This window comes from Rattus rattus, chromosome 4, assembly GCF_011064425.1.
Source record: "Rattus rattus isolate New Zealand chromosome 4, Rrattus_CSIRO_v1, whole genome shotgun sequence".
In the NCBI taxonomy this organism is placed as follows: domain Eukaryota; kingdom Metazoa; phylum Chordata; class Mammalia; order Rodentia; family Muridae; genus Rattus; species Rattus rattus.
Genome location: NC_046157.1, coordinates 83,612,177 through 83,636,289, shown reverse-complemented (window position 1 = coordinate 83,636,289; position 24,113 = coordinate 83,612,177). Strand labels below are relative to the sequence as shown.

At 53.7% G+C, this 24,113-nt stretch overlaps 5 protein-coding genes across 7 annotated transcripts in view; 3 read left to right on the top strand and 2 right to left on the bottom strand.

Moving 5' to 3' along the window:
• Xpo5 (exportin 5) overlaps nucleotides 1–8,612 on the top strand; it is a 37,694-nt gene extending 29,082 nt beyond the window's left edge. Inside the window, exons 21-32 of the mRNA XM_032900640.1 lie at nucleotides 353–453; nucleotides 929–1,025; nucleotides 1,494–1,630; nucleotides 2,482–2,579; nucleotides 3,681–3,727; nucleotides 4,163–4,260; nucleotides 4,776–4,838; nucleotides 5,370–5,452; nucleotides 5,759–5,866; nucleotides 6,464–6,601; nucleotides 6,752–6,916; nucleotides 7,180–8,612. Coding sequence (XP_032756531.1) covers nucleotides 353–453; nucleotides 929–1,025; nucleotides 1,494–1,630; nucleotides 2,482–2,579; nucleotides 3,681–3,727; nucleotides 4,163–4,260; nucleotides 4,776–4,838; nucleotides 5,370–5,452; nucleotides 5,759–5,866; nucleotides 6,464–6,601; nucleotides 6,752–6,916; nucleotides 7,180–7,317 — 1,273 coding nt within the window. The 3' untranslated portion in view covers nucleotides 7,318–8,612. The remainder of the gene's footprint in view (nucleotides 1–352; nucleotides 454–928; nucleotides 1,026–1,493; nucleotides 1,631–2,481; nucleotides 2,580–3,680; nucleotides 3,728–4,162; nucleotides 4,261–4,775; nucleotides 4,839–5,369; nucleotides 5,453–5,758; nucleotides 5,867–6,463; nucleotides 6,602–6,751; nucleotides 6,917–7,179) is intronic.
• A 351-nt stretch (nucleotides 8,613–8,963) lies between these two features.
• Nucleotides 8,964–13,049, bottom strand: Polr1c (RNA polymerase I and III subunit C). The gene is made up of 9 exons (XM_032900635.1): nucleotides 12,911–13,049; nucleotides 12,745–12,816; nucleotides 10,950–11,057; nucleotides 10,595–10,727; nucleotides 10,043–10,162; nucleotides 9,814–9,966; nucleotides 9,579–9,728; nucleotides 9,366–9,482; nucleotides 8,964–9,275 (listed from the first exon to the last, which is right to left on the bottom strand). Exons 1-9 carry the CDS (start codon nucleotides 12,977–12,979, stop codon nucleotides 9,157–9,159), a joined length of 1,041 nt encoding a protein of 346 aa, XP_032756526.1. The 5' UTR covers nucleotides 12,980–13,049; the 3' UTR covers nucleotides 8,964–9,156.
• Nucleotides 13,050–13,112: 63 nt separating this feature from the next.
• Nucleotides 13,113–19,762, top strand: Yipf3 (Yip1 domain family member 3). The gene is made up of 9 exons (XM_032900634.1): nucleotides 13,113–13,361; nucleotides 13,900–14,097; nucleotides 14,234–14,340; nucleotides 16,423–16,468; nucleotides 16,599–16,691; nucleotides 16,850–16,981; nucleotides 17,906–18,019; nucleotides 18,159–18,282; nucleotides 18,378–19,762. The coding sequence occupies exons 1-9, from the start codon at nucleotides 13,281–13,283 to the stop codon at nucleotides 18,524–18,526; spliced, it is 1,044 nt and encodes a 347-aa protein (XP_032756525.1). The 5' UTR covers nucleotides 13,113–13,280; the 3' UTR covers nucleotides 18,527–19,762.
• A 734-nt stretch (nucleotides 19,763–20,496) lies between these two features.
• On the bottom strand, nucleotides 20,497–21,027 carry LOC116898406 (alanine and glycine-rich protein-like). Its single transcript, XM_032899694.1, has one exon. The coding sequence runs from the start codon at nucleotides 21,025–21,027 to the stop codon at nucleotides 20,497–20,499; it is 531 nt and encodes a 176-aa protein (XP_032755585.1).
• Nucleotides 20,797–23,923, top strand: Lrrc73 (leucine rich repeat containing 73). Of its 3 annotated transcripts, none has more exons than XM_032900636.1 (6): nucleotides 20,797–21,297; nucleotides 21,886–22,046; nucleotides 22,367–22,489; nucleotides 22,805–22,905; nucleotides 23,260–23,482; nucleotides 23,605–23,923. In XM_032900636.1, the coding sequence occupies exons 1-6, from the start codon at nucleotides 21,026–21,028 to the stop codon at nucleotides 23,673–23,675; spliced, it is 951 nt and encodes a 316-aa protein (XP_032756527.1). In that variant the 5' UTR covers nucleotides 20,797–21,025; the 3' UTR covers nucleotides 23,676–23,923. The 3 variants fall into 3 exon arrangements, with proteins under 3 accessions (XP_032756527.1, XP_032756528.1, XP_032756529.1); XM_032900638.1 differs by having other exon boundaries at nucleotides 21,200–21,297; nucleotides 21,810–22,046; XM_032900637.1 differs by lacking the exon at nucleotides 22,367–22,489.
• The last annotated feature ends 190 nt before the right edge of the window (nucleotides 23,924–24,113 follow it).

Sequence of the window (24,113 nt, the reverse complement as noted above, 5' to 3'; positions counted from 1 at the left end):
AAAAAAAGAGTTGCCTTGGTCATGGAGTCTGTTCACAGCAGTAAAACCCTAACTAAGACCGTTAGGTACCACCAAATAGTCAGAAAACTGGGAGTGTCCTGCATCAACTCAAGCCTAAACGGATTTTGCTTTAGAGTCATATTGTTGTGGCTGTCCTTCGATCTCAGGATTTGATGTGTTATTAGGCCAGGGAGATCGTACACAATGTAGTTAACACTTCAAGAGTGCATCTTTCTCTGGAGAATCCTCATTTTTTTCTTTGTTTTTGTTGCCTTTCTTGAGGGTAGTGATGATGGGGGAATCTGCTTGGAAGGCTAGCCAGATGTTTACATGACGCCCTTATTTCTTTCAGAACTCACAATACTTTATATACACCGGAGATGCTAACCAAAATGGCAGAGCCTTTCACCAAGGCTCTAGATATCGTTGAATCTGAAAAAACGGCAATATTAGGTAAGAAGGCTTTACCTCCCTGTCAGGTTCATCCTAACCTCCCCTGACCAGGTCTCTCAATTTTCACCCTGATAGAATCACTCATTCTTACCTTTGATAAAGACAGAAATGACAAAATAGTCTTAAATGTGGACTCTGCTAGGAAGGAAAGAGGCAGGTCCTTGGGAGAGTGTCAGTTTGGAGGCCTAACCTGTTTGTCTGGGAAGTTCCTTCCTGAAGGACTAGTGAAAGTTAACTATGTCAAATGCAGGAGAGATTCTGGGTTAACTGTCGTGGACCTGGCCCTGGGTCTCGTACCCAGTTGCAGGAAGATGGGAGGAGGAGAAAGGTGTAACAACTTCACGATGGTTTTAGTACTCTGCTGACTGGAATTTACGGCCACTGCTTTGTAATGTACACCTGTTCACATACACGCCTGCTCTTGGCTGTTGGCTCTTTGGGAAAAGCATGTTCCCAGCCCATTTCTTATTTGTAGGATTACCTCAGCCTCTCTTGGAAATCAATGACCACCCTGTCTATAGAACCATTTTGGAAAGAATGCAGCGGTTCTTCGGCATCCTCTATGAAAACTGGTAACGGCCCAGCACTGCTCCACGAGTCCTCACTAAACACTCATTCTGTAGGGAAGCTAACACAGACTTTGGTGGGGAATTCTGGGGTAGGGGTGAGGTGGGGCAGGCAGTAGAAGGGAAGTTGGTGTTCATTCTATGGAGCAGCCTGCTTTCCTACATCGCACCTTACTGTGTCACCTCACAGCCCTGGCTGTGACTTGAAGTTTACACTCACTGTGTCCGTGCTCATGCATAGCGATGAGCCAAGAGTTAAGAGGGGAGTGCGTCTGCTCTCATCTGAGTGCTTGTCCTCTCCTCCTCGTGGGCAGTGGGAGGCAGCTAGCCAGGTCTCTGTTCTGGTTACAGGGCTTAGTGATGCCCAGCACATGCACACCACACTGAGCTGCAGCCTCGGTCTACCAAGCACTGCAGGACCCTTGAGCAGGTCTGACAGCACTGAGTACCAACACCAGTGACTTTGCCTTACAGTTACCACATCCTAGGGAAGGCAGGCCCTTCCATGCAGCAAGATTTCTACACTGTGGAGGACCTTGCTACCCAGCTCCTTGGTTCAGCTTTCGTCAACTTGAACAATATTCCTGACTTCCGGCTCAGATCTATGCTTCATATCCTCAAATGCCCTGACAACCCAGAGGCCAGAAAACTAGAGAGAGGAGTGAGAGGGAGGGAGACCTGACTGCAGGGAATGGTGGGACAGTAGACTTGAGTGAGATGGGGAAAACAGGAAGGCGGCTCCAGTGAGGGGGGGTATTTTACAAACCCTCAGAGGGCCTCTCTGGAGATAATTATTGTCTTCCTACTTCTGAGAAATACAACAGTTTATTTCCTTTTCTACAGTTTGTTCAGTGCTTCTTTTTAGTCGGTTTGGATTCGCCAGGGACGGTATATATGTAGTTTAGGCTAACCCTACACATGCTGCCCTCCTGCCTTAACCTCCTAAATGCTGGATTCTAGGCATGAACCACCTGGGTTTTGTATTTATTTATTTTAGAGTTCTCTCTTCGGCCTATGCCTCCTAAGTATTGGCTGCTACCACTCCTGGATTTATTTTGTTTTGGTTTTGAGTAACAATCTCAGTGTTCTCCAGGCTGACCTGGAAATCTTGGGCTCACCATCTTCCTTAGCCTCCTGGTAGCTGGAGCTACAGATGAAGGCTGGTACAAAAGAACACTCAAGACTTCGTCTTCATCCAGAGCCTTTTGTGTAGGATGTCTTTTAAGTCTCCTCAGCAGCGCAGGCCTGGGATGTACAGCTAAACAGAAAAGGCAGTTAGACTGATGCACAAGACATTGAGTATTTGCAGCTTAGGATTCCAGGTCAAGCAGGAGTGGTTTTCCTGCCAACACAGGACATGGTTGGCACTCGAAAGCCCTGTAGTACTGCCCAGTAGTGCAGCTTGTTGGCTGGAGAGAGAACGGCCTGCTCATGTGAGGAACTCCTTAACCTGCGGCAGCACGTGTCTTCGTGAAGCCCCTCGTGCTCTTCTGCCCCCCAGAACACTACGAGACCCTGATATCTCCCATCCTTGGACCGCTCTTCACCTACCTTCACATGGTAAGTGGGTCGGCGCAGTGGGCAAAGAGAACTGGGGAGATGGCTTAGGCGCCCATAAAGTGTAATGACGTGAATGTAGATCTCCAGAAGACACACGAAAGCCAGGCGTGTTGCCACACATCTGTAACCACACAGCATCTGGAGCTCTTTGGCCCAACAGACTATGATAATTGATAAGCTCCAAGTTCGGGGAGATTCAAAACTATGATGAAGATGGATAGAGGGAAACACTTCATCTCCAGCCTCAACACAGGTGTGCACATGGTCCGTACAGAACACCAGATGCACACACAAAGGTGCATGGCTGCTCTGGAGTCTTACCCTAAGGGGCTCCTGAAGTGCTCCCCCAGCGCCGACATGCCGTCTGTGAGGTGTCTCCCCAGCAGGTGATTGCTGCTGTGTGTAGAGCAGCCCCAGAGAAGCAGGCAGCTTTGTTGCTACGGGGCACCTTCAGTCCTGCTTAAGTCCTCCAGTGAGGAGAGATGATCAAAGGACTGTTTCCTCTGCATCTGCCCATGGCTCTAGGATGAAGCAGTAGACAGCTTGACAGAGAGCAGATGTTTCCAGAGAGACCCAGAACTCCTCATGTGTTAATCAGTTTCAGCACAGACCGGTTGACACTCTGTCCTTGTCAGTCAGCAGAGCAAGGCTATAGACACCGTACCTCCTTGTCACTGTATTTGGTCTGCCTGGCTTGGGAGATGTTACAGGAAGGTGACTGACACATCCCTGAACCCCTTAGATTGGCAATAAATGCAAATATTGAATTCTTCAACACTTGTAACATAGAAGTTTGATATCTGTTCCAACAATTCAACTCTTTCCTGTCTTGACTAAATCAAAACTTTAGGTTGGCATAATGAGTTTCTTTCTGGGTAATTAGTTGGGCCTATAGTTCACCTTAATGGCTGTGTGTTACACCTTACATCTATAATCCCAGCACCAAGGAAGCTGGAACAGGAGGATCACTCACACGTTTAAGGCGAGCCTGGGATTTATAGTGAGTTCTTGGACAGCCTAGACTACAGATAAGAAGAAAAATTAGTAGTAGGCCATGTTCTCCAGCCTCTGTCCATTCTAGCACTTGTCTTGTCTCTCCAGAGGCTTTCTCAGAAGTGGCACGTCATCAACCAGAGGAGTGTCCTGTGGTAAGGAGTACCCCTCCTGGGTGGGTGAGCCAGCAGCCAGCTTCCGGTGGGGAAAGGAAGAAGGGGCAGGCAGGTTCTGGCTATCCTGTGGCTAGAATGGCAGTGGTTTATAACCACCTCCAGCCTAGATGGGAGGCAGTTTGTCTGGACAGGCTGTTACCAGTGAGTGGGCAGATACTGAACTCAAACCTTTCTGTGGGGGGGGGGGGTCTTTCCCCCTTACCTCTCCTGAGCCCTCCATTATTCCAACCAAGCAGTCTCAAGAGACAGTGTCCTGCAGTGGACTGCTGCTGATCCCTGATAACAGCTTCAGAACACAGACATAGGGAGAGACAGCATAGAATTGGCCTTGGGGAAGGGCAGGTGCGGGTCACCACTTTTCTTGTCCTCGGCGCTTTTGCTCTTTCATGGAATGTGTCCCCTGGTTCTTGGCAGTGGAGAAGATGAGATTGCAGAGGACAACCCCGAATCTCAAGAAATGCTGGAGGAACAGCTGGTGAGGATGTTAACCCGAGAAGTCATGGACCTAATCAGTAAGTGACTTGTGGGGACCAGGGAAGCTGCTCACCCGGCCACCCCAAGGCTGAAGGATGACAAGTCAGTCTCTGAATGAAGTGTTCACAACCAAATAAGAAAGGGATCCAAAATGAGAACTTGAATTAATGTTGGCAACAACTTTCTAGCTAGATAAAATAAGAAAAAGCTTAATTCTTGAACATGGATGTCAATTTCTATGTTCAGAAATGTTGACAGATTCAATACTAGTCATTTATTGTCAATCCAAAGTAGTTAGGGATATGTCAGTCACCTTCCCTAAGAGTAGTCTGTGATGTCCCCCTAGCTGACTGACTGGAGGAGGGACCCCCTGTCTGGTTGGGGTCCTCAGAATACCACTTTCTATCGGGGAAGCTGATTTTTATTCTTGGACAGTATCTGCCCACCAGCCTTCATGTGGCCAGCGATGGCCTGAGATAGTTGGTGAGAGGAGGCTGTTATGGAGTGGGTAGACGGGACCTTCTCCTAGCCTAGGAACTGTGCTCTCTCCTAGTGGCTTGTTGTGTGTCAAAGAAGACTGCCGAGCACACTGCCACTCCCACTGCGGATGGAGACGGTAAGTAAGCAGTGGCTCAGCCCTTAGAGAGAGACAGGACAGACCTACCATAGTCTCGTGCTGCCCCGCTTGCAGTTTCCTTCTACCATGACATGACCCTCTCCACTCATCAGTCTCCGCTCATGTTATCTCCTCCACCAGTCTTCATGTCCGGTCTGCGAAATGCCACATTCCCAAGCACCTGTGATCGCCTGCACTGTTTCCGTTTAATTCCTTGCCTGTCCCCCTCGCTGTGGGCTGTCTTAGGGAAGGGACCAAGCTATTCCTCCTGTCCTCCAGTAACAAAGTTCATGCCTGGTAGCATGAGCACTCACATGCGACATACCCTAGTGTCCTCAGCCACTCACCACCCAGACGCTCCTGTAGTGCTCGCTCCCAGGCGTCATCCACATCCCTATCTAGGTTGTCACTCCTTCATGGACACTTAGAGGGCAGTGTAGCACTGCTCAGTACTGGCTGGCTAGGGCTTTCAGCTCGGGTGTTCCTCTTTGCTGAGGAAGAATAGTGCTTAATGTTCCACATTGTTTACAGACGAGGAGATGATGGCCACCGAAGTAGCCCCTTCGTCTGTTGTGGAGCTCACAGACCTGGGCAAATGCCTGATGAAGCATGAGGTGGGTGCCTCTCTCATCCAGCTTGGACTTTCCTGCTCTGGGCAGATGCTCTCAGTACACTGCTGCAGATTCCTGGTGTTTGGCTTCTGTAGCCCTGAGCTTTTGTCTATCCCTCACACAGCTATTTCTACCCCCACCCCAGCCTTCGCTCTCTCTTTTTCTAAAAGAAACAAAATCTCACCTTGTCTGGCCTGGAACTCACTCAGTAGCCCAGGGTAGCTGCTGGGACTAAAGCCCTGAATTGGCGTCTAGGGCAACCAGAGGTAACGGTGCTTAACCCCATTATAATCTGTCTTTCCTACACAGGATGTTTGCACAGCACTGTTGATCACAGCATTTAATTCCCTGACCTGGAAGGATACCCTGTCTTGCCAGAGGGCGACCACACAGCTCTGTTGGCCTCTCCTCAAACAGGTGTGCTTACTCACCTCACTCCTTTGTGTGGTTGGAGGGTGGGCCTCAGGCCACAGCGTGCTAGGGAAGCACTTCACCACTGAGCTAAGCCCAAGTCCCTTTCCCTTTTATTTTGACTGAAGGGTCTGACTAACTTTACCCAGCTAGCCTTGAGTTCACTGCTTCATCCCCAGGAGGCCATGTCTTTGCCAGCCTGCCTCAGTCTTAGTAGCTGAGCTCACAGACCTCAAGCCCGGCGGTTACCTTTGTACTGCTGTGACGCCATTCACCTAACAGACTAGCTGAAGTCAGGAGTCTCAGGTTTCAGTCCATGGTGATAAAGTGTGGTTGAGTTCACTGTGGTGACAGCTACTCACCACACAGGAAGCAGAGAGCACAGGCCAGAACCAAGGGTGTGCAGTATAACCATTAAAGGCCTGCCCTGCTGAGTCAAGCTCCCCTCCCTTATTCAGAGTAGCAGGAGACGGAGTGTCGAGCACAGGGCAGGGGCTCTTCACTCTGTCAGTTAAGTCAGGCTAGAGGAGCGAGTCAGTGTGAGGACTGGGGTATGGCCCCTTCCGAGGTTGGCGTGGCTCCTGAGCACAGCTGTCTTCCCAGGTGATGTCTGGGACCCTGCTCGCAGATGCCGTCACGTGGCTCTTCACCAGCGTGCTCAAAGGGCTGCAGATGCACGGGCAGCACGACGGGTGCATGGCTTCCCTGGTCCACTTGGCCTTCCAGATATACGAGGCACTGGTAAGTGTGCCAGGCGGGGTGGCTGGCAGCCTAGTGCTTCACTTTACCTTGCTCCCCAGATCCTGAGCTGTGGCATCTGCCACACTGCCTGTGCTGCCCCTGAGAAGTGGGTGTGGCGTGGATCCAGTGAGCTTATCCCCATTTAACCAGCGCCCCAGGTACCTAGAGATAAGAGCAGTAATGGAGCAGATCCCTGAGATAAACAAGGAGTCTCTGGACCAATTTGACTGCAAGCTTCTAAACCCCTCCCTTCAAAAAGCAGCTGATAAACGACGGAAGGACCACTTCAAACGCCTCATCGCTGGCTGCATTGGGGTGAGTCATGCACCCATTAGGGCTTGCAGTCCCACACAGTGGTGGTTGTCTTAGACTGCTGCAGGTAAACTCAAAACCAGCTAGTCACTTGACTGTTCTGTGTCCAAAGTGTGTGTGTGAGGGTGTGGTGGTGGAGGTCCTCTAACCCACAGCCTGGACCCAGCAAACTGGTCACTGCCTGTTCTGACAGTATGTGGGTGGGGGTGGGGGTGTGTCTAACTCATCCTGGACTCAGAATCCATTTTCTTTTTTGTTTCCGACAGAAACCCTTGGGAGAACAGTTCCGAAAAGAAGTCCACATTAAGAACCTTCCCTGGCTTTTCAAAAAACCCAAACCAATGCTGGAGACAGAAGTGCTGGACAGTGAGGAGGGTGGACTGGCCACCATCTTTGAACCCTGAATCAAGCTTTTGGGCATCCTTCTCCGGCCTCGGTTGTCATCTCTTCTTCCCTGTGTAGCTAATTTCTAGGCCCTCCTCACACTGCCACCTCACTTCCCACCGAGTCAGCCTGGAGGAGCTCAGATCCAGGTAAAGCTGGAGCAGAGTGGGTCCTGTGAGAGGGCCTGAGTCATCCCACTAAAGTAAAAGGGTATTGGGACCTCCACCATTCCAAGGAGGTGGCCTGGGAGTCGGCAGCCACCTGCAGTGTGGGCTTCTCCAAGAAAAGCTAGAGCACCATGGCTTTGCCCAGAGCAGCTGCACCAGTGCAGACAGGAGGACCAACCAGGGTGTCGTGCCCAGCCCCACTGACCTGATCGTCCGTGTGCGCAAGGGCTCAGCCGGTTTCCTTTGGACGGCACTTGAGCTCCTTGCCATGGGGCTTTCGGGATCCTCCTCCACTCCAGGGGCATGTCTGGCCGAGGTGCTACATGCTGACCTGTGTCTGGCCAGCTTCCTCGTCTCAACCTAAAGCTAGAATCTGGTCGCTTGGTGGGACCGTGGTACAGGCTATTGCTAAAGTCTGAGCACACCATCCAGGGACAAGAGCTGGGCAGAATTCCTTAGAGTGGACATCTTGCCCTTCTGATGGACCCTGGAGGGTTCCCCAGTGACACACCAACCATACGAGAGTAATCAGACCAAGGAGGCTTCTGACGAGTGAGCAGAGCCACTGTCCCTCCTGGGACTAGCTGAGTCCGGGTGCCTTTGAGAATCTCAATGGTCTTTTAAGCTTCTGAAGGTCAAAAAGCGTTCCAGTCATTGCCAACACTTTTGGTCCCTGGAAAGGGAATGAAGCAAACAAAGATGGGTGTGGGACCTAGTCCTGCCTATTGTGACAGGCAGATGTGACCTGTGTGTCTGTATGCTAACAGGCCCACTGTCCACCCAGCCCCAACTTTGACCTGGTGTGGGACACAGGCAGGCATGGTAGAGTTGGAGTCAGAGCTAGGAAGTAGCTACTAGGATTCGAGGTCACTGTCTGCTCTACAGCTGCACAAAGCCGGCCGTCCTCCTTCTGCGTGGTGCTTGGGGTCTACAGATTGTAAGGTGAGCTCAGTATTTCCCTCCAGATTTGATAGCTGCCTACTCCTGTCTGCTTAGGGCTACGGAGGATGTAGTTGTATTTATTATGTTGTAATATTTTTAACATCCTATGACTTCATGCTAGAGATTTTCTATTGTTTATAGAACTTTTGTAGAAATGCTAACTCTAAAGTACATGTGCATGTCAGTAAAACCTGTTTCATACAGAAGGCCCTATTTTCCTTCTTCAACCCAGTGACTCCAAGCATCCTGTTAGGGGACAACAGAGGGACAACAGAAAGACTGTTGACGAGTCACCCAAGCTATCAAGCAATCAGGTCCCTGACCACCAAAACCTAAGTCTGTCTCTCCTAGGCTGACAGTGGCGACACAGCTGGGACTAATGACAGCTCTTTCCATTGGGAGCCTGGGAGATGCACAGTAGCGAGCTTCCTGTGTCTTCCCCTCTGCTGGAGCTGTTGTAATCTGGCCTTTCTCAGACAGCTTTAGTAAACCCAGTCCTTATTATTGCCAACCTGCTCTGAGGCAGGGCTTCTTACTAGACAAAAGTCAGCCTGAAAAAACTTTTAAGATCAATTTATTTACAGCAAAGGCCTTACAAAGGCATCTTAGTCTGTGGCACATTTAATAAAATGTAGTAACTAGAAATGAGACTGAAATCAGACCTCCAGTTAACACCGGGCATAGCGGAGCAGTTGGGAAAAGGTCACACTCCAAGAGCAGCCAAGCCCTTCCAGAAGTACTGTGGAAGCCTCAGTCCATCTCAACTGCATCTAGTTCATCCAAGAACCGCCGGCACTTCCCCATCAGGATCTTGATAGCTTCACTCACCAACACATCTGGTGGCAAAACCCCAGTTGACTCCACAGAAACTAGAGAACAAAGAAAACACTCAGTCCAGCAGGACTTACCTTTTATAGGCCAGTTCTAAATCCTATCCAGAGAGTACTACCGTCACTCACAGATGTAATGGTCCCGAACACGGGCAAGCCGCACGGCCTTCTTGAGCTTCTCATGACGGAAGATCTCCCTGCTGAAGGTATCCAGCCGAGCGTTGGCAACCCTGGCCACCTTTTTACCTAAGGAAAACAATACCACACCTTGCCTATTAAGAACTTTCCTTGTCTGTTACCTTCAAACAAAACACCCTTGGGTCTCAATCACCAAAAGCACACCTTGTACTTCCTGCACCTCAATCACGCCGGGTGAGAAGCACTGGCTCAGCTCCTCGGCTGCTTCCCCTTCCACAGGTTCAAGCAGGGTGATGTCCGGCAGGAGCCTGTAGCTGGCTGTGGCCACCGGTGAGAACTTGGCATGGTCTTTGCCTGGGACAACACAAACACGTTGGCTTTCTGCCTGTTGGTGCCACATCCTACTGCACCACTACAGTCAGACTCACGGGGTTCTCACCGATGCCCTTGACGCAGTGCATCATCAGGTCAATCTCCTGACCGGGCCGAAGCTGGGCAATGAGGATGTCGTCATGCACAGGGCGAACCGTGCCCTCCGGGAAGACATCAGCCTGGTTTCCCAAGGGCACCCACGTCATGTGCCTGGTATAAACTAGAGGGAAAATGTCAGAAACCCCAGATCCTACAATTGCCCACCCAGGCTGGTGGGCCCTCTCAGCACCGCTCACCTTTGTGGTTCACATAGAGTTCATTGGGGTCGGAAGAATCCTTAGCAGCACTGGGGTTCCTGGTACACCTGACCTGCAGCCGAAACTGTAGCGTATCTATCTCTGTTCCCTCCTCCTCTCCTGTACAGGGAGAAGCAGCAGGGTTGGTTTGGCTCTGAGATAGGGTTTCACAAGCCCTGTCTATCCTGGAATTTGCTGTGTAGACCAGGCTGGCCTTAAACTTCTGCCAGTCCTGGGAGTAAAGATGTACACCACCATGCCTGCCTGGCCCTACTAGCTCTAGTAACAGGCTGACAAGAAGCCTCAGAGTGAGGGTGCATGCTCGCTTAAACCCACAGACCCAACTTCAATCCCTAGAAACCATGTAAAGGTGGAAAGAGCCTCTGAGCGCTGCTGGCACTGTGCTAAGAGTGAGGGCGCAGCCGTTCTCACAGGCGAAGGCCCATGTACAAGAGCCAACTAAGATCACAGTTAATTAGGCCTGGGATCTGAGCCCATGACAGATTCCAGGACAGTTCTGCCTAACTCATAATCTCAACCTCTCAGCCTCACCTGGGTTCCGATATTCAAAGAGACGTGGATCAGCAAGAATGGGGATGAGCCCCAGGCGGTGAGCAAGGATCTCATCCTGGACGATGGATGTGTTGTTATACACCAAAACCTTTTCCACAGCCATTGTTGGCACCTGCCCAAGGAAGCAAAATGATCTACCTGACCTCCACCCATCCCCTACCTGGAAAAACAAGGGGCAGCCCTTTTTAGTTTTGCCCTTCAGATTTGATACAAGGTTTACTATGTAGCCCGGACTGCCCTCTGAAGTGTTCATATTATAGGTGTTCATATTATAGACTGCCCGGGAGTCTACAGATGGGTGAGTTTCCACACTCCAGTCCACGACTTCTAATACCTCAGCTAACAGAATCCTCCGGAAGGCATTGGCAATGGCAGCATCAATCCCCACCATGTCGAACTCCAGTGTGCTCTCGTCCATATGCACCACGTCCACACGGAAGTTCTAGAGGGGTAGGGAAAGCCCAGTGGGTGGGAAACCTGTTCCTCTTGTGTGAATCCATCCTACCCTGGCACTATCCCTCATGATCATCAGTAGACATTTTGTCTCTAGTCCCACTGGGAGGGCAGTGCACTGTTTCTTGTTTACGTTTTTCAAGACATGGTTTTTCTGTAGCCCTGGCTGTCCTAGAACTCACTCTGTAGACTAGGCTGGCCTCAAACTCAAAGATCCACCTGCCTCTGCTTCTTTTTTTTTTTTTCTTCTTTTTTTAGGAGCTGGGGACTGAACCCAGGGCCTTGCGCTTGCTAGGCAAGTGCTCTACCACTGAGCTAAATCCCCAACCCCCTGCCTCTGCTTCTTGAGTGCTGGGATTAAAGGTGTGTGCCACTATGCCTGGCTTCCCAGATAGTCCACAGACCACCCAGCGAAGCTACTGTACAAAAAGCAGAACTTCCCACCTATTTAAACCATTTGATACTTGCATTTTTAAATATCTACTTTTCCTTATCTAAATTTTCTCTTCCACCCAGTAAATGTTACTTTCTCCCAGGTTCTAAATCCCCTGGGTGACCTTCATGCTGCTGACTCAAGCAAGGGCATAGCAGCTCCTGACCTTGGTCTGACTTCAAGCATCACCACTCGACCCGTAGACTTCGCAAACAACTGTGCCATCGCCCTCGTTCTCCCGCTTAGCAAATGACACAGCCAGCAACACAGTTTCCCAGTGCGGCTGGAGTTAAGAGCACTTACTGCTCTTGCAGAAGAATGGATTTGGTTCCCAGCACCCAGTGGGACCTCCTCACACTGCTGGGAACAGTGGTGCACAAATACACATGCAGGCAAACATACATACCAAGAAAAGGTTATCCGTTCCTCAAGCCACAAGGTCCTTTCTCACACTGCCCTCACCACAGCAATGGTTCGCATCAGCTAGTTACTACTCTCACTCCATTACCACCATCTGCAGTTCATCCATGCCCCCAATTTCAGCCTCCATACACTAGCTGGCAGATTCGCCAGATTCATTCCTTCCCAGCTATCAAGATTGCAAAATTTTATCAGTCTACTGAAAAATTCTAACGGGGCATGGTGGCTCATGCCTTTAATCCTGTGCACGGGAGGCAGAGGCAGGTGGACCAATCTGAGTTTGAGTCCGGCCTGGTCTACAAAGGGGTGCCAGGGCAGCCAGGGAACCCTGTTTCAAAAAGACATAAAAATAAAAATCTATCACCCACAGAGTCTAAAATGCATTCCAATCTTATCTACTGCTCATGCTAGTGGACTTACATTCTGACAAAAATGAGCTGCTGCAGCTGACTCAGAGCAAACCTTATACAAGCGTTTATAATGAAACTCCAATTAGGCCTTCACCGCTCAACTTTTATTCATAGTTCAAAGCTTAATTCAAATGTCACTCCCTAACTACGTCCCTTCAATTGGCTGGACTAAGTGCATCAATGATTCCTACCCCATCCCAGCATCTTCATCGCTATTTTATTATACTGAAATAACTTGTTTGTGGCCCATTACCCCACCGAGAGCAAACAATTTATTCCACAAACAGGGGCGGTGTCTGACGGCCCGTCCATGGATCGCCTAATACATACATGTTTCATGAAAACAGCGATCCCCAACCCAACCTGTGAGGTCTGGCCCCTCAAGCCGTCTGGACACTTCCAGCCCTACCCACCTTCTCGAACCGGTCCTGGTCCCAGGCATCATCATAACCGGAGTAGTTACCGGGAAAGTCAGTGGTGTGGACCTAGAGCCAACAGAAAGGGCAGTAAGGCCAGGCCATACACCAGGCCTCCTCTCTCCCGTGCCTCCCCCATCCCTCCCGCGGTCCGATCTCTTACATTGCGAACCCCAAACTCTCCCAGAACCACGCGAGTCCGCATTTCCTCCACTGCCTGAGCAGCCGCCATCTTCCACCATCCGCCGTGAGAGGAGGCTCCAAGTTAGCGCGTGCGTGCTAGCGGCCCGCCTCCGTCTCCGCGGCAACGTTCCGTCTCCGGCAATCTTCACTGTCGCGATATCTTGTCCCGCCTCTGTCCACGTCCTTCACTTCCGGACGTCAATTGGGGCCAAACATCCGGGTTTCTCACTTTTGCGTTCCGGCTGGTCCTACCTCGCCCAGTCGCTCCTCTGAACCTTTCCTTCCCTCGGGCCCAGGTCTCACACTATTCCCACGAGCGCTAGCTTCAGCGACGGGAAGCCTCGAGGGACATGGCGACTCAGGCGGCGCCGGCCAGCGGCGTCCGAAATGGTGCTGGCCCGGAATGGGGAGGCTTCGAAGAAAACATCCAGGTATTGAGAGCTCTTGCTGCCAGCAACTCCCCGGGCTGGCGGCCGAGTGTGGTTGCTATTTTTTCTCGCGGCGTGGAAGTCGGCTCCATTGCCACACTGCCTGTCCTCTTTCAGTCTTCCACGCGAAAGTGTGTAGAGCTTGTGCTGGCGTGAAAGGGCTAGACTAAGGTTCGAGTCTCTGTACCTGCCCAGGGCTTTGCAGACGGGTTGGGGGATCTGCCTGGATCAGGCATAGTATGGGACTACAGGATAGAATTCACTGGCACTTCCTAAAATAGGCTTGTTTGAGAGTTGGGAAAGGCAGATGGGCTTCTTTGCAACTCTTTGGAGCTTTGGGAGGGGCGAGGGGGGAGAGGGCGAACTACAAGTGTCGCCACTAAGAGTTGCCAGCAGTGAAAGGTTATGTATAACACAGTGGGTAGCAGTTCCAAGCCATATCCTCGTCAGTGGAAGAGCAAAGCCTCAAACTGTCAGATGAGGGGAGAACCAAAGGATGCAACGGAAGGGCCCCTCACACTAGGAGCCATTGTCTTCACAGGGTGGGGGCTCGGCTGTGATTGATATGGAGAACATGGACGATACCTCAGGCTCCAGCTTCGAGGACATGGGTGAGCTACATCAGCGCCTGCGGGAGGAAGAGGTAGATGCTGATGCAGCTGCTGCAGAAGAAGAGGACGGGGAGTTCCTCGGCATGAAAGGCTTTAAGGGACAACTGAGCCGGCAGGTAGCAGATCAGGTAAGCCAATGGAAAGGAAGACCTGTGTGTGTCCTAGGTTGATACACTTTTTCCACTTAGACCTACACAGAAATCAAGCGGAGGCCCGGTAACAGTCTAGAGCCAGGAGTTTTTCATAATACCCATCTCCTTTCAGATGTGGCAGGCAGGGAAGAGACAAGCTTCAAAGGCCTTCAGTTTGTATGCCAATATCGACATCCTGAGACCCTACTTTGATGTGGAGCCTGCCCAGGTCCGAAGCAGGTGAGGAGCCTTCTCTGAAACATCTGTCCTCACATCTAGGCCCTCGTCCAGACTTCAGTCAGATACAGAGCCCTGAGCTCTGGTGGGCTCCCATACTTGTAACCCCATCACTCTGGTCACTGAACTTGTTGCTGAATACATGGTGAAAAGTACAATTGGCTAGGTCCTCCATCAAGTGCGCTAATCCCCGCCCCCGTCGTTCCCCCACCCCCACCTGCACCTCCCTCAAATGTGCTGACCCCCCCTTCCCTCTACACCTCCATCAAGTGTGCTGACCCCTCCCCCGTTGCCTGTGCACCTCCCTCAAGTGTGTTGGACCCCTCCTCCCCCAGCTCCCTCTGCACCTCCCTCAAATGTGCTGGACCCCTCCCCCTTCTGCACCTCCCTCAAGTGTGCTGACCCTCCCCTTCTGCACCTCCCTCAAGTGTGCTGGCCCCTCCCCTTCTGCACCTCCCTCAAATGTGCTGACCCCTCCCTCCGCTCTACACCTCCCTCAAGTGTGCTGACCCCTCCCCTTCTGCACCTCCCTCAAGTGTGCTGACCCCTCCCCCTTCTGCACCTCCCTCAAGTGTGCTGACCCCCCTTCCCTCTACACCTCCATCAAGTGTGCTGACCCTTCCCCCCGTCCCCTTCTGCACCTCCCTCAAGTGTGCCCCCCCTCCCCTTCTGCACCTCCCTCAAGTGTGCTACCCCCCCTTCCCTCTACACCTCCATCAAGTGTGCTGACCCTTCCCCCCCTGTCCCCTCTGCACCTCCATCAAGTGTACTGACCCCTCCCCTGTTCCCTCTGCACCTCCATCAAGTGTACTGACCCCTCCCCCCTGTTCCCTGTGCACCTCCTTTAAGTGTGCTGACCCCTCCCCCTTCTGCACCTCCAAGTGTGCACCTCCCTCACCTCCCTCAAGTGTGCTGACCCCTCCCCCCTTCCTTCTGCACCTCCCTCAGGTGCACTGCCCTCTGCACCTAGTTTAAGTGGCACTCACTTTGTTCTCATCCCTTCCTAGTCCCTAGTCCGTCCTCACCTGGACTCCTAGACAGCTCTCTCCTCAGGTGGCTCCTCAAGTGCAGTGCGTTCTTACTCCTGAGCCAGTCTCCCCTGACACCAATGGCTCTCAGGCTCTGCAGCCCTTACCCCTGCCCCCTCTGGCATCAGAACAGACTGGGCACCGGTACCAGAGCACAGTCATTAACTTGCTTATCCGAAACTGGATTTGGTCCTGGCTTCATTCTTCACTCATCCTCTAACCAGCACAAAAGCTAGGGCCAGTGAGAAAGTGCACACCGAGTTCTGACGCTGTGTGGAGCACTGTCCTGAGAATGTCCCACTCACCAGTGAGGGTGGGCTGGGGACTCGGCCCTGAGCGCCGGGACACACAGGAGGGACGCCGGAGCCTAGAAAGACTTCGGGGTCCAAAAGGGAAGGCTTACCAAAGGAAGTAATATCTTAACTGAAAAGAATAGTCCAAAAATCGTTGCTAAAAACAAGAAAAGCCCAAGCTATAGTAGCCATGGGCAAAGGATGAAATGACCCTTTTTTATTCTGTGTGAATTTTTTTTTCTTTTCTTTCTTTTTTTTTTAATCTTTATTTCTTATTTACATTTTGATTGTTATTCCCTTCCCGGTTTCCAGGGCCAACATCCCCCTAACCCCTCCCCCTTCTGTGTGAATTTTTAATACCGGTTCAAGTATATTTTTCCAGAAAGATGCTCACTGCCTGGAGCAGTGAAGAGGAAGAGGCAGGAGGCAGGAGGCAGGCTGCTTCTCTCACCCCTCAATGTTGTACAGTTCTGGGGTGTCTCTGCCTGTCTTCTCCCGGCCATGTAGGTAAACAGTCAAATCCAGTTCTCCAAGTTCTCCAAGAAGCTGCCTCTCCACTTACCTCAGGTTCCGAGGGCTGTCCTTCCTCAAAGTGACTTTGTCATTCTGTTTTTACCCCTACCCCTCTCGTCCAGTATGTCCCCCGCGAGCCAGCCCTATTCCTGGCAGAGACACATGAGTTAAGATTCAGACCCTGTCCACCAGAACACAGCGTAGTGCTGCTTCTGCTCTCACCTGTCCTCTCCTCTCCTCTCCTCTCCCAGGCTCCTGGAGTCCATGATCCCTATCAAGATGGTCAACTTCCCCCAGGTGAGGAGGGAAAGGCCTGTCTGCAGAGCAGGGGGAAGCATCAGGGTGGAGGGCGGGCACCAAGCTACGCCTGTGAAGGTGTGCAGAAAAGGCGTCGCGGTCTCCCGTGAACGTATTGCTGTATTGACAGAAAGTCGCCGGCGAGCTCTATGGACCTCTCATGCTGGTCTTCACGCTGGTTGCCATCCTTCTGCATGGGATGAAGACTTCTGACACTATCATCGTAAGCGGGACACAGGCCTGGGGAGACGGGTGGCAGGGGGAGGTTGAAAACTCTCTGAGGATATGACTGTGGAGTAAGACAGGAGCAGCCCTGCAGAAAAGGCCCTGGGTAAGGCTGAGACCCGAGCTCTCAACCTAAGCAGAGTCTTCACCCCACAGCGGGAGGGCACCCTCATGGGCACAGCCATAGGCACCTGCTTCGGATACTGGCTGGGTGTCTCGTCCTTCATTTACTTCCTTGCCTACCTGTGTAATGCCCAGATCACCATGCTCCAGATGTTGGCACTGCTGGTAAGGAGCCAAACCTGGGGTGCACGCAGGGGAGCCCAAGAAGCTCTGCTGCTCTCCTGGGACCTGTGGGCCTAGGGTGGGAGGACCAGGAGGTGAGCCTGGGGTGGGAGGACCAGGGGGTGGGCCTGGGGTGGGAGGACCAGGGGGTGGGCCTGGGGTGAGAGGACCAGGGGTGAGCCTGGGGTGGGAGGACCAGGGGTGGGCCTAGGGGTGGGAGGACCAGGAGGTGAGCCTGGGGTGGGAGGACCAGGGGTGGGCCTGGGGTGGGAGGACCAGGAGGTGAGCCTGGGGTGGGAGGACCAGGGGTGGGCCTGGGGTGGGAGGACCAGGGGTGGGCCTGGGGTGGGAGGACCAGGGGTGGGCCTGGGGTGGGAGGATCAGGGAGGGGTGGGCCTGGGGTGGGAGGATCAGGGGTGGGCCTGGGGTGGGAGGATCAGGGGTGGGCCTGGGGTGGGAGGACCAGGGGTGGGGCTTGGGGTGGGAGCAGCAGGGGTGGGGCCTGGGGTGGGAGGATCAGGGAGGGGTGGGCCTGGGGTGGGAGGATCAGGGAGGGGGGGTGGGCCTGGGGTGGGAGGACCAGGGGGTGGGCCTGGGGTGGGAGGACCAGGAGCAGCAGGGGGTGGGCCTGGGGTGGGAGGACCAGGGGGTGGGCCTGGGGTGGGAGGAACAGGGAGGGCCTGGGGTGGGAGCAGCAGCAGCAGGGGTGGGCCTGGGGTGGGAGGACCAGGGGTGGGCCTGGGGTGGGAGGATCAGGGTGGGCCTGGGGTGGGAGCAGCAGGTGGGCCTGGGGTGGGAGGACCAGGGGGTGGGCCTGGGGTGGGAGGACCAGGGAGGGGGGTGGGCCTGGGGTAGGAGGACCAGGGGGGGTGGGCCTGGGGTGGGAGCAGCAGTCCAGCCCAAACAATGGTGCTCTCGTCTCCGTAGGGCTACGGCCTCTTCGGGCACTGTATAGTCCTGTTCATCACCTATAACATCCACCTTCACGCCCTCTTCTACCTCTTCTGGCTGCTGTTGGGTGGGCTCTCCACCCTGCGCATGGTAAGCCGAGCAGATTCTGCAGTCCACCCCACAACGGGCCCTAGAGGCGTCCACTGACAGTTCTGCCCTGGGCTTAGAGTATCTTCTCCACCCCTCACTTTGAAACCTGGCCTTCTGAACTATATACCTGTGGCCCTAGGTGGCAGTGTTGGTGTCACGGACTGTGGGCCCTACCCAGCGGCTGCTGCTCTGTGGCACACTGGCTGCCCTGCACATGCTCTTCCTGCTCTATCTGCATTTCGCCTACCACAAGGTGGTCGAGGGTGAGTGGCAGGAGTGCCGTAGAGGGAATAGACTGGGTGAGCTGACCGGGGGCCTGCCCAGCTCTGTCACTCATTCTCCATCCTTCCTCTTTTAGGGATCCTGGACACCCTGGAGGGCCCCAACATCCCACCCATGCAGAGGGTCCCCAGAGACATCCCAGCTGTGCTCCCTGCTGCCAAGCTTCCTGTCGCTGTGGTCAATGCCACCGCCAAGGCCATAGCAGTGACCCTGCAGTCACACTGACCCTCTCTGCAGTCCTTGGCCTGCCCTGACCCCCCAGCTCTGGGGCAAAAGATTAGCGGACAGTGCTGAGGATGTGGCTCTGCTGGGGTCTGCAACCGCCAAGCTGTTGCCTAAACATCTGGGCGCCAGGCGTGGCTTCTGAGGGGCTCAAGGCCAGGAACTCATGACTAGGACTGCAAGTGTCTGCAGCCAAGTGCAGGATGTGTGTCAGCTCTTCTGGGCCTCACCACCTACCCCTTTCTCTCCCTTCCCTCCTGTCTTGCTAAATATAGACTTGGTAATTAAAATACTGATGAGGTCTGGACCTGCAGCTCCTGCCCCAGCCAGTCTCCTGCCCCCCATTCTGATGCCCTTCTCTGTTCCTGAGCCATGGCAGTGCCGCGTGCCTTCTGTGCCCTCACACCCAGGATGAGGGCAGGATAAGCAGACAGAGAGCATGAACAGCCGATTGCAGAAGCTGTCCCCAGAGCGGCACAGGCCCGAGCATAAGAGCCCATGGTCCTCGTGGCCATGCACCCAGGCCTAAGTCCCCAGGCTGCTGTCCTTTTGAGAAGCCAAGGCAACAGTGACAGATCTCCACTTACAAGGACCTTCCGCACTTGGGCCATCGTGGAAGAATGTCCCCATCGAGCGGACATTTGAAGCCAAGCGTGGTCTACGAGGCTTTAGTTTCCTAAAGGTTTTTCCGAGTGTTAACAACCACTCCCCTTTAACCTCCACTGAAGAAAATTCAGGCCGAGTGTGGTGCATTCCTCGTAATCCCAGCACTCGGGTGCATAGGGAGGCGGATCTTCAAGGCCAACCTAATCAACAGAATTCCAAGCCAGTTAGGGCTACACAGTGAGACCCTATTTCAACAAAATGTAAGTTCAGGATGCTGGAGAGCCTGCTCAGTGGTTAAACAGACACTGCTCTTCAAGGGGGAATGGACTTCAGTTCCCAGCACCCATGAATGTCTCACAATTGCTTTGAACTTCAGCTCCAGGTGCTCCAAGGACCTCTGAGGGACCTGTGTGCTCACTGCACAGGCACAGGCACAAACACAGTTAAAGTAAGATCTAGGGGCTGGAGAGATGGCTCTGCTTAAGCGTGTACTGCCATTGCAAAAGGATTCAGTAGCTCAGTTCTCAGCATCCACGGTGTGGGTCAGATCTCTCATACCTTTAGCGCCATCTTCTGGCTACTAGAGGCACCTGCAAACCTGTTAATATTTTAAGTAAAACGTAGTTAACAGAAGTAGAGCTGCTCTTTTTTTTTTTTTTTTTTTTTCCGGGATGGGCATGGGGGTGGGATACGTTCTCACTGTGAAGCCCTGGAACTCACCTTGTACGCCAGAGAGATCCACCAGCCTCTGCAACACAAAAGCTGAGATTAAAGGTGCGTGCCACCACGCCCTCCTCTTACTTCCCCTCCCCTTTTTTTTAAGGAAAAGAACGCACCTCCTCTGGCTACTATACTGTCCTGTTGCATTAATTAAGCCTCCATTGCAATCAGAGATAAAACTCAGCTTCACTGTGGTAGTCGTGGCTTTACACACCCCCACCCCGATTCCCACAGCTCTGGGATGATCTGACAACCTTTAATTTGGGCAACCCCGTTTTCCAGTATGTTAAAACATCTTGAAAGGTGGTTCACCTGCCCTGTCCCATGCAACCATATTGACCTGGCAGTCAATTCCTGTGGACTGGAATCCCCACGCATGCTACGCCTCGCGTCACTGGGACATAGGGGCGGGGCACGGCCGGATTAAAGAGCCTATGAACTTCCAAGCAGGACTGAATGTCCTGACCTTTGGCGAAGGCGCTGAGTCTCGGATCTAGACCTTAAGAATGGAGAAGCACCAGAGAATAAGAGGCGGAAATGAGATCAAAAGCTGTCTCAATGTGACTTGCCTCCACCCTCCCCACGTGAGACTGCATCCTTCTACCTACTTTTCGCGCTGTCAGGCCCTCAGATCCTAATCCTTTGCCCTAAGACACGCACCCCGCGCGGGCCGCGTGGTCCATGCGGGGATGGGGGGGCGGGGCGAGGGCCAGTGACGCAACCGTTGCCATAGGAACTCGCCGCCTGCTCCAGCTCAGCAGCTGAAGCTGAGCTGCATCCCGCCCCGGCTGTCCCCGAGAGCCCTGCTGCCGGGCCCCGGGCCCGCACAGCGGGCGCGGCCTCCCAAGCCGCGAGGGAGAGGACCAGCGCGAGGTGGCTACCGCTCTGTCCCCGGCCGCCCCCGCCCCCGCCCCCGCGCCGCCCCTCCTCCGCGCCTCCGCACCCGGCCCCGCGCCTGCTTTCGATCCGGCCGCAGCCGGGGCGCGCTTCGTCGCCGCCACAGCCGCCGTTGCTTCGGGCTCCGCCGCAGCCTCTGCCGCCTCCGCCTCCGTTCCCGCCGCGACCCTAACCCGGACCACGACCTGAGTCCCCGCCCCGCCCCCTCCCGCAGCCCGGCCAACTTCTGCCCAGGCCGGGACACCGGCGCCAGCCCCCCGAGGCCCAGCCGTGGGGACCATGCTGCCTAGCTCCATCCAGATTTCGGGGGAGCCGCTGTCAGGCGCCGAGGTGCGGGACATCTGCCGCGGCCTGCGCGACAACGCGGTGCGCCTGCTCTCGCTGCGCGGCTGTCGCCTGTGCGACCGCGACTTCGGCCGCATCTGCCGGGCCCTAGCTGGAGCCACGTCCCTGGCGCAGCTCAACCTTAACCTGGGCGTCGTGTCTAGCCCCAGCCGCATCAAACAGCTGGCAGAAGCGCTACGGACCAACCGCTCCATCCAGTCCCTCTTGTGAGTGTGTCCCCTCGCAAGGGGGTCCCGGCCACTGCACCCCTCTACACACCCTCTGCCACCTCCTGTATTTCCACACTACCTTTCCAATACCTGTTCTCCCACCGTCCTACCTTTGCAACCTCTAATGCACGTCTCATCTCTGGGTCCACCACACCCTCCCAGAAACATGCATCGGTTCTAGACTTTGCTCCACAAGCTATCCTGCTGGGATACCTAGCCCTACCTAGCAGAGAATGCTGACCTCCCCACCCCACCCCCCAAGTAACTTCATTGTGTGAAGCCCCTCATTTTTGATGAAGAGTCACCTCCCATGGAGGCTAGAGCCGAGCTGTTCCAGCCCTTCCCGCTGAAGGATCTCGGAGGACCACGAGCGTGTGTGCTGGCTCCGCGGTTCACTGTCCATCCACACGCCCCTCCCTGTGCAATGTTCTCATCAGTTCCTGCCCCAGAAACCAAATTCCCTTTCCATGCACTCCTTCAAATCTAGGATTTCTGTTCTTCCTTCCCAGTCTTGTCACAGGGAGGAGCGGCTTCCCCAAATAGACAAGGCTGGTCATACATAACTAATCTCATCTCAACCTTCAGCCTACATGGAAGCCCACTGACAGATGCAGGACTGGCCTTGCTGAATCCAGCCCTGGCTCTCCACCCTGCCCTTGTGGCTCTTGACCTGGGGGACTGCATGTTGGGTGATGAAGCCATCAACCTCATCTGTGGCCTCCTCCCTCCAGACGGGGCCAAGTCTGGTGAGCAGGGCCCTACTGAATGCATGGGCTAGTGTGACTGGTGAAGGCTAAATGCAGAGAAGGGGGTGTGGTCCAGTGTTGAGGAGCTGGGAGGGCGCAGTAAGAATGCCTTTTTACCCTTCTCAGGAAGGGAGAAGCTTAGGAACTGAGCAGAGTGGAAACTGATCCAGGCAGGGGAGGCGTGAGTAGGTCCCTAACTGCTCTAGACTGCTGTGGTTGGGGGCAAAGTGGCTCCCAGCCACTAGGGTTACCCCCATAGCCACGGGGTAGAGAAGGGCCTTACTTTGCCCATCCTGGATATTCACTCTGCTCCTGCTTAGGTCTGAAGGAGCTAACACTAAGCGCCAACCCTGGCATCACCCCTAAGGGCTGGAGCCGTCTCGCTATTGCTGTGGCCCACAGCTCCCAAGTCCGAGTTCTCAACCTGGACTACAACCCTCTGGGTGAGCTTAAGATCATTCTCCTCAATGTTCACTGCTGCCCTGTCCCAAACATCACATCATCAGTTGCCATAGTAACAAGGGAGGGAGGGAGGATGAATGAGAACCCCCAAGGGTCTTGTGAGGGAGCCATCCTCACATATCAGATTGACCAACAGACAGGTAGGTTTAAACCTTGGTCAGAATCTGGATCTGACTTGCTTCGTCTCACTTAAGATGCTGCTACCTTTCAGGCCAGGTATTGGGTCCTGACCAGGAGCAAGGATTGACAGACCTCTGTTTTCCCCAGATGGCTGAGCATTTGTGCTATCTCCCTAGGTGACCATGTGGCAGGGATGCTGGCTGTAGCTGTGGCCTCAAGCCGTACCCTAGAAGTCCTAGACTTGGAGGGCACAGGGCTCACCAACCAGTCAGCTCAGGTGAGAAGCCATCGTGTTTTGGAGACAAGCTAGGGGACAGGGTGAGTTATTGTCTGGGACACACCCAAGGCTGGCCTGTTGGGTTCAAGGACTGCCTAAATCGTGTTTTAAGTTTTATAACTTAGTATTTAATATAACTTTATGTGAATGAATGTTTTGCTTCTATGTCTCTTGTGCCCATGGAGGCCAGAAGGTGGCATCAGATCCCCTGGAACTGGAGTTATAAATGTGACCAACAGTGATATGGGTGCTGGGACTTGAACCCTGGTCCTTAGGAAGAACAGCCACTACTCTTACACACTAGCCATCTCTCCCGTGTTTACTCTTTTCTGTGCACATCTCCCCTTTCCCAAGACCCTGCTGGACATGGTAGAAAATTACCCAACAGCCCTGCGGAGCCTCGTGTTGGCCGAGAACAGCATTAGCCCAGAGCTGCAACAGCAGATCTGTGACCTCCTGTCTGAGGGAGAAGAGGAGGAAGAGATGGCAGGAGGGGCTGCTGACACCCAGGAATGGGGGAGAGGGCGGGAGCCTGCTGCCCACCAGCGGGGTGGCAGCTCCTGGAAGTGCCCCAGTGGTAAGAACCTGGTGGGTGGGTGAGTTATTTCTGGAAGATCTGGAAAAAGGGCATGGTGGTGGGATGTGTGAGGTCCGCTATGGAGTGTATGATGACCTGAGCATCCTTCTGCCTGTCCACAGATCCCAATTCTCAGATGGTGCTAATGACATCAGGACTAGGGGACAGTCTGTTGGCTGAGACCGAGATGTGACTCTCTACTTGGACTTCTGCACATCATTACACGTCTGTGTCCCTACTACCTTCCTCTACATGGCAGGGAAAGGCCGTGGCTGGGGCTCTGGCAGTTCCCAATAGTGGTATGAGCTCTGAATGCTGTCAGTGGGCAACAGCCTCGGGGGGTGGTGGGGACTTGAACCCAGGGTACTGACTTTGAACTTGCTGGCAGCTCTGGCTGCAACCCGCTGGCTCGGAACAGATTTTATAAACTCCACAACCTGACTTGCAGCTGTAGTCACTGGGGGATGGCCAATGGGAGGGACTGGCAGTACCACTGACCAGCCTTAGGGGTGATGTCACCCTACAGCTCAGACTCCAAAAGGTCAGCCTAGGTCTAGAAGCTGGGGTCCTGGGAACTCGGACACTCGGAGATATATGGTGAGGGCTGGGCCGAGCTGGACCTTTCTTCTTC

Bases quoted from the DNA above. Each gene is read 5' to 3' on its own strand.
- Lrrc73 (XM_032900636.1), top strand. From the start codon at position 21,026: ATGCTGCCTAGCTCCATCCAGATTTCGGGGGAGCCGCTGTCAGGCGCC. The intron at 22,047-22,366 runs GTGAGCAGGGCC...GCTCCTGCTTAG, and splicing joins TCCAGACGGGGCCAAGTCTG to GTCTGAAGGAGCTAACACTA. The intron at 22,906-23,259 runs GTGAGAAGCCAT...CCCTTTCCCAAG, and splicing joins TCACCAACCAGTCAGCTCAG to ACCCTGCTGGACATGGTAGA.
- Polr1c (XM_032900635.1), bottom strand. From the start codon at position 12,979: ATGGCGGCTGCTCAGGCAGTGGAGGAAATGCGGACTCGCGTGGTTCTG. The intron at 12,817-12,910 runs GTAAGAGATCGG...TGTTGGCTCTAG, and splicing joins GAGAGTTTGGGGTTCGCAAT to GTCCACACCACTGACTTTCC. The intron at 10,163-10,594 runs GTGAGGCTGAGA...CTCCCTGTACAG, and splicing joins CTTTGAATATCGGAACCCAG to GAGAGGAGGAGGGAACAGAG.
- LOC116898406 (XM_032899694.1), bottom strand. From the start codon at position 21,027: ATGGTCCCCACGGCTGGGCCTCGGGGGGCTGGCGCCGGTGTCCCGGCC.
- Yipf3 (XM_032900634.1), top strand. From the start codon at position 13,281: ATGGCGACTCAGGCGGCGCCGGCCAGCGGCGTCCGAAATGGTGCTGGC. The intron at 13,362-13,899 runs GTATTGAGAGCT...TTGTCTTCACAG, and splicing joins GCTTCGAAGAAAACATCCAG to GGTGGGGGCTCGGCTGTGAT. The intron at 16,982-17,905 runs GTAAGGAGCCAA...TCGTCTCCGTAG, and splicing joins TCCAGATGTTGGCACTGCTG to GGCTACGGCCTCTTCGGGCA.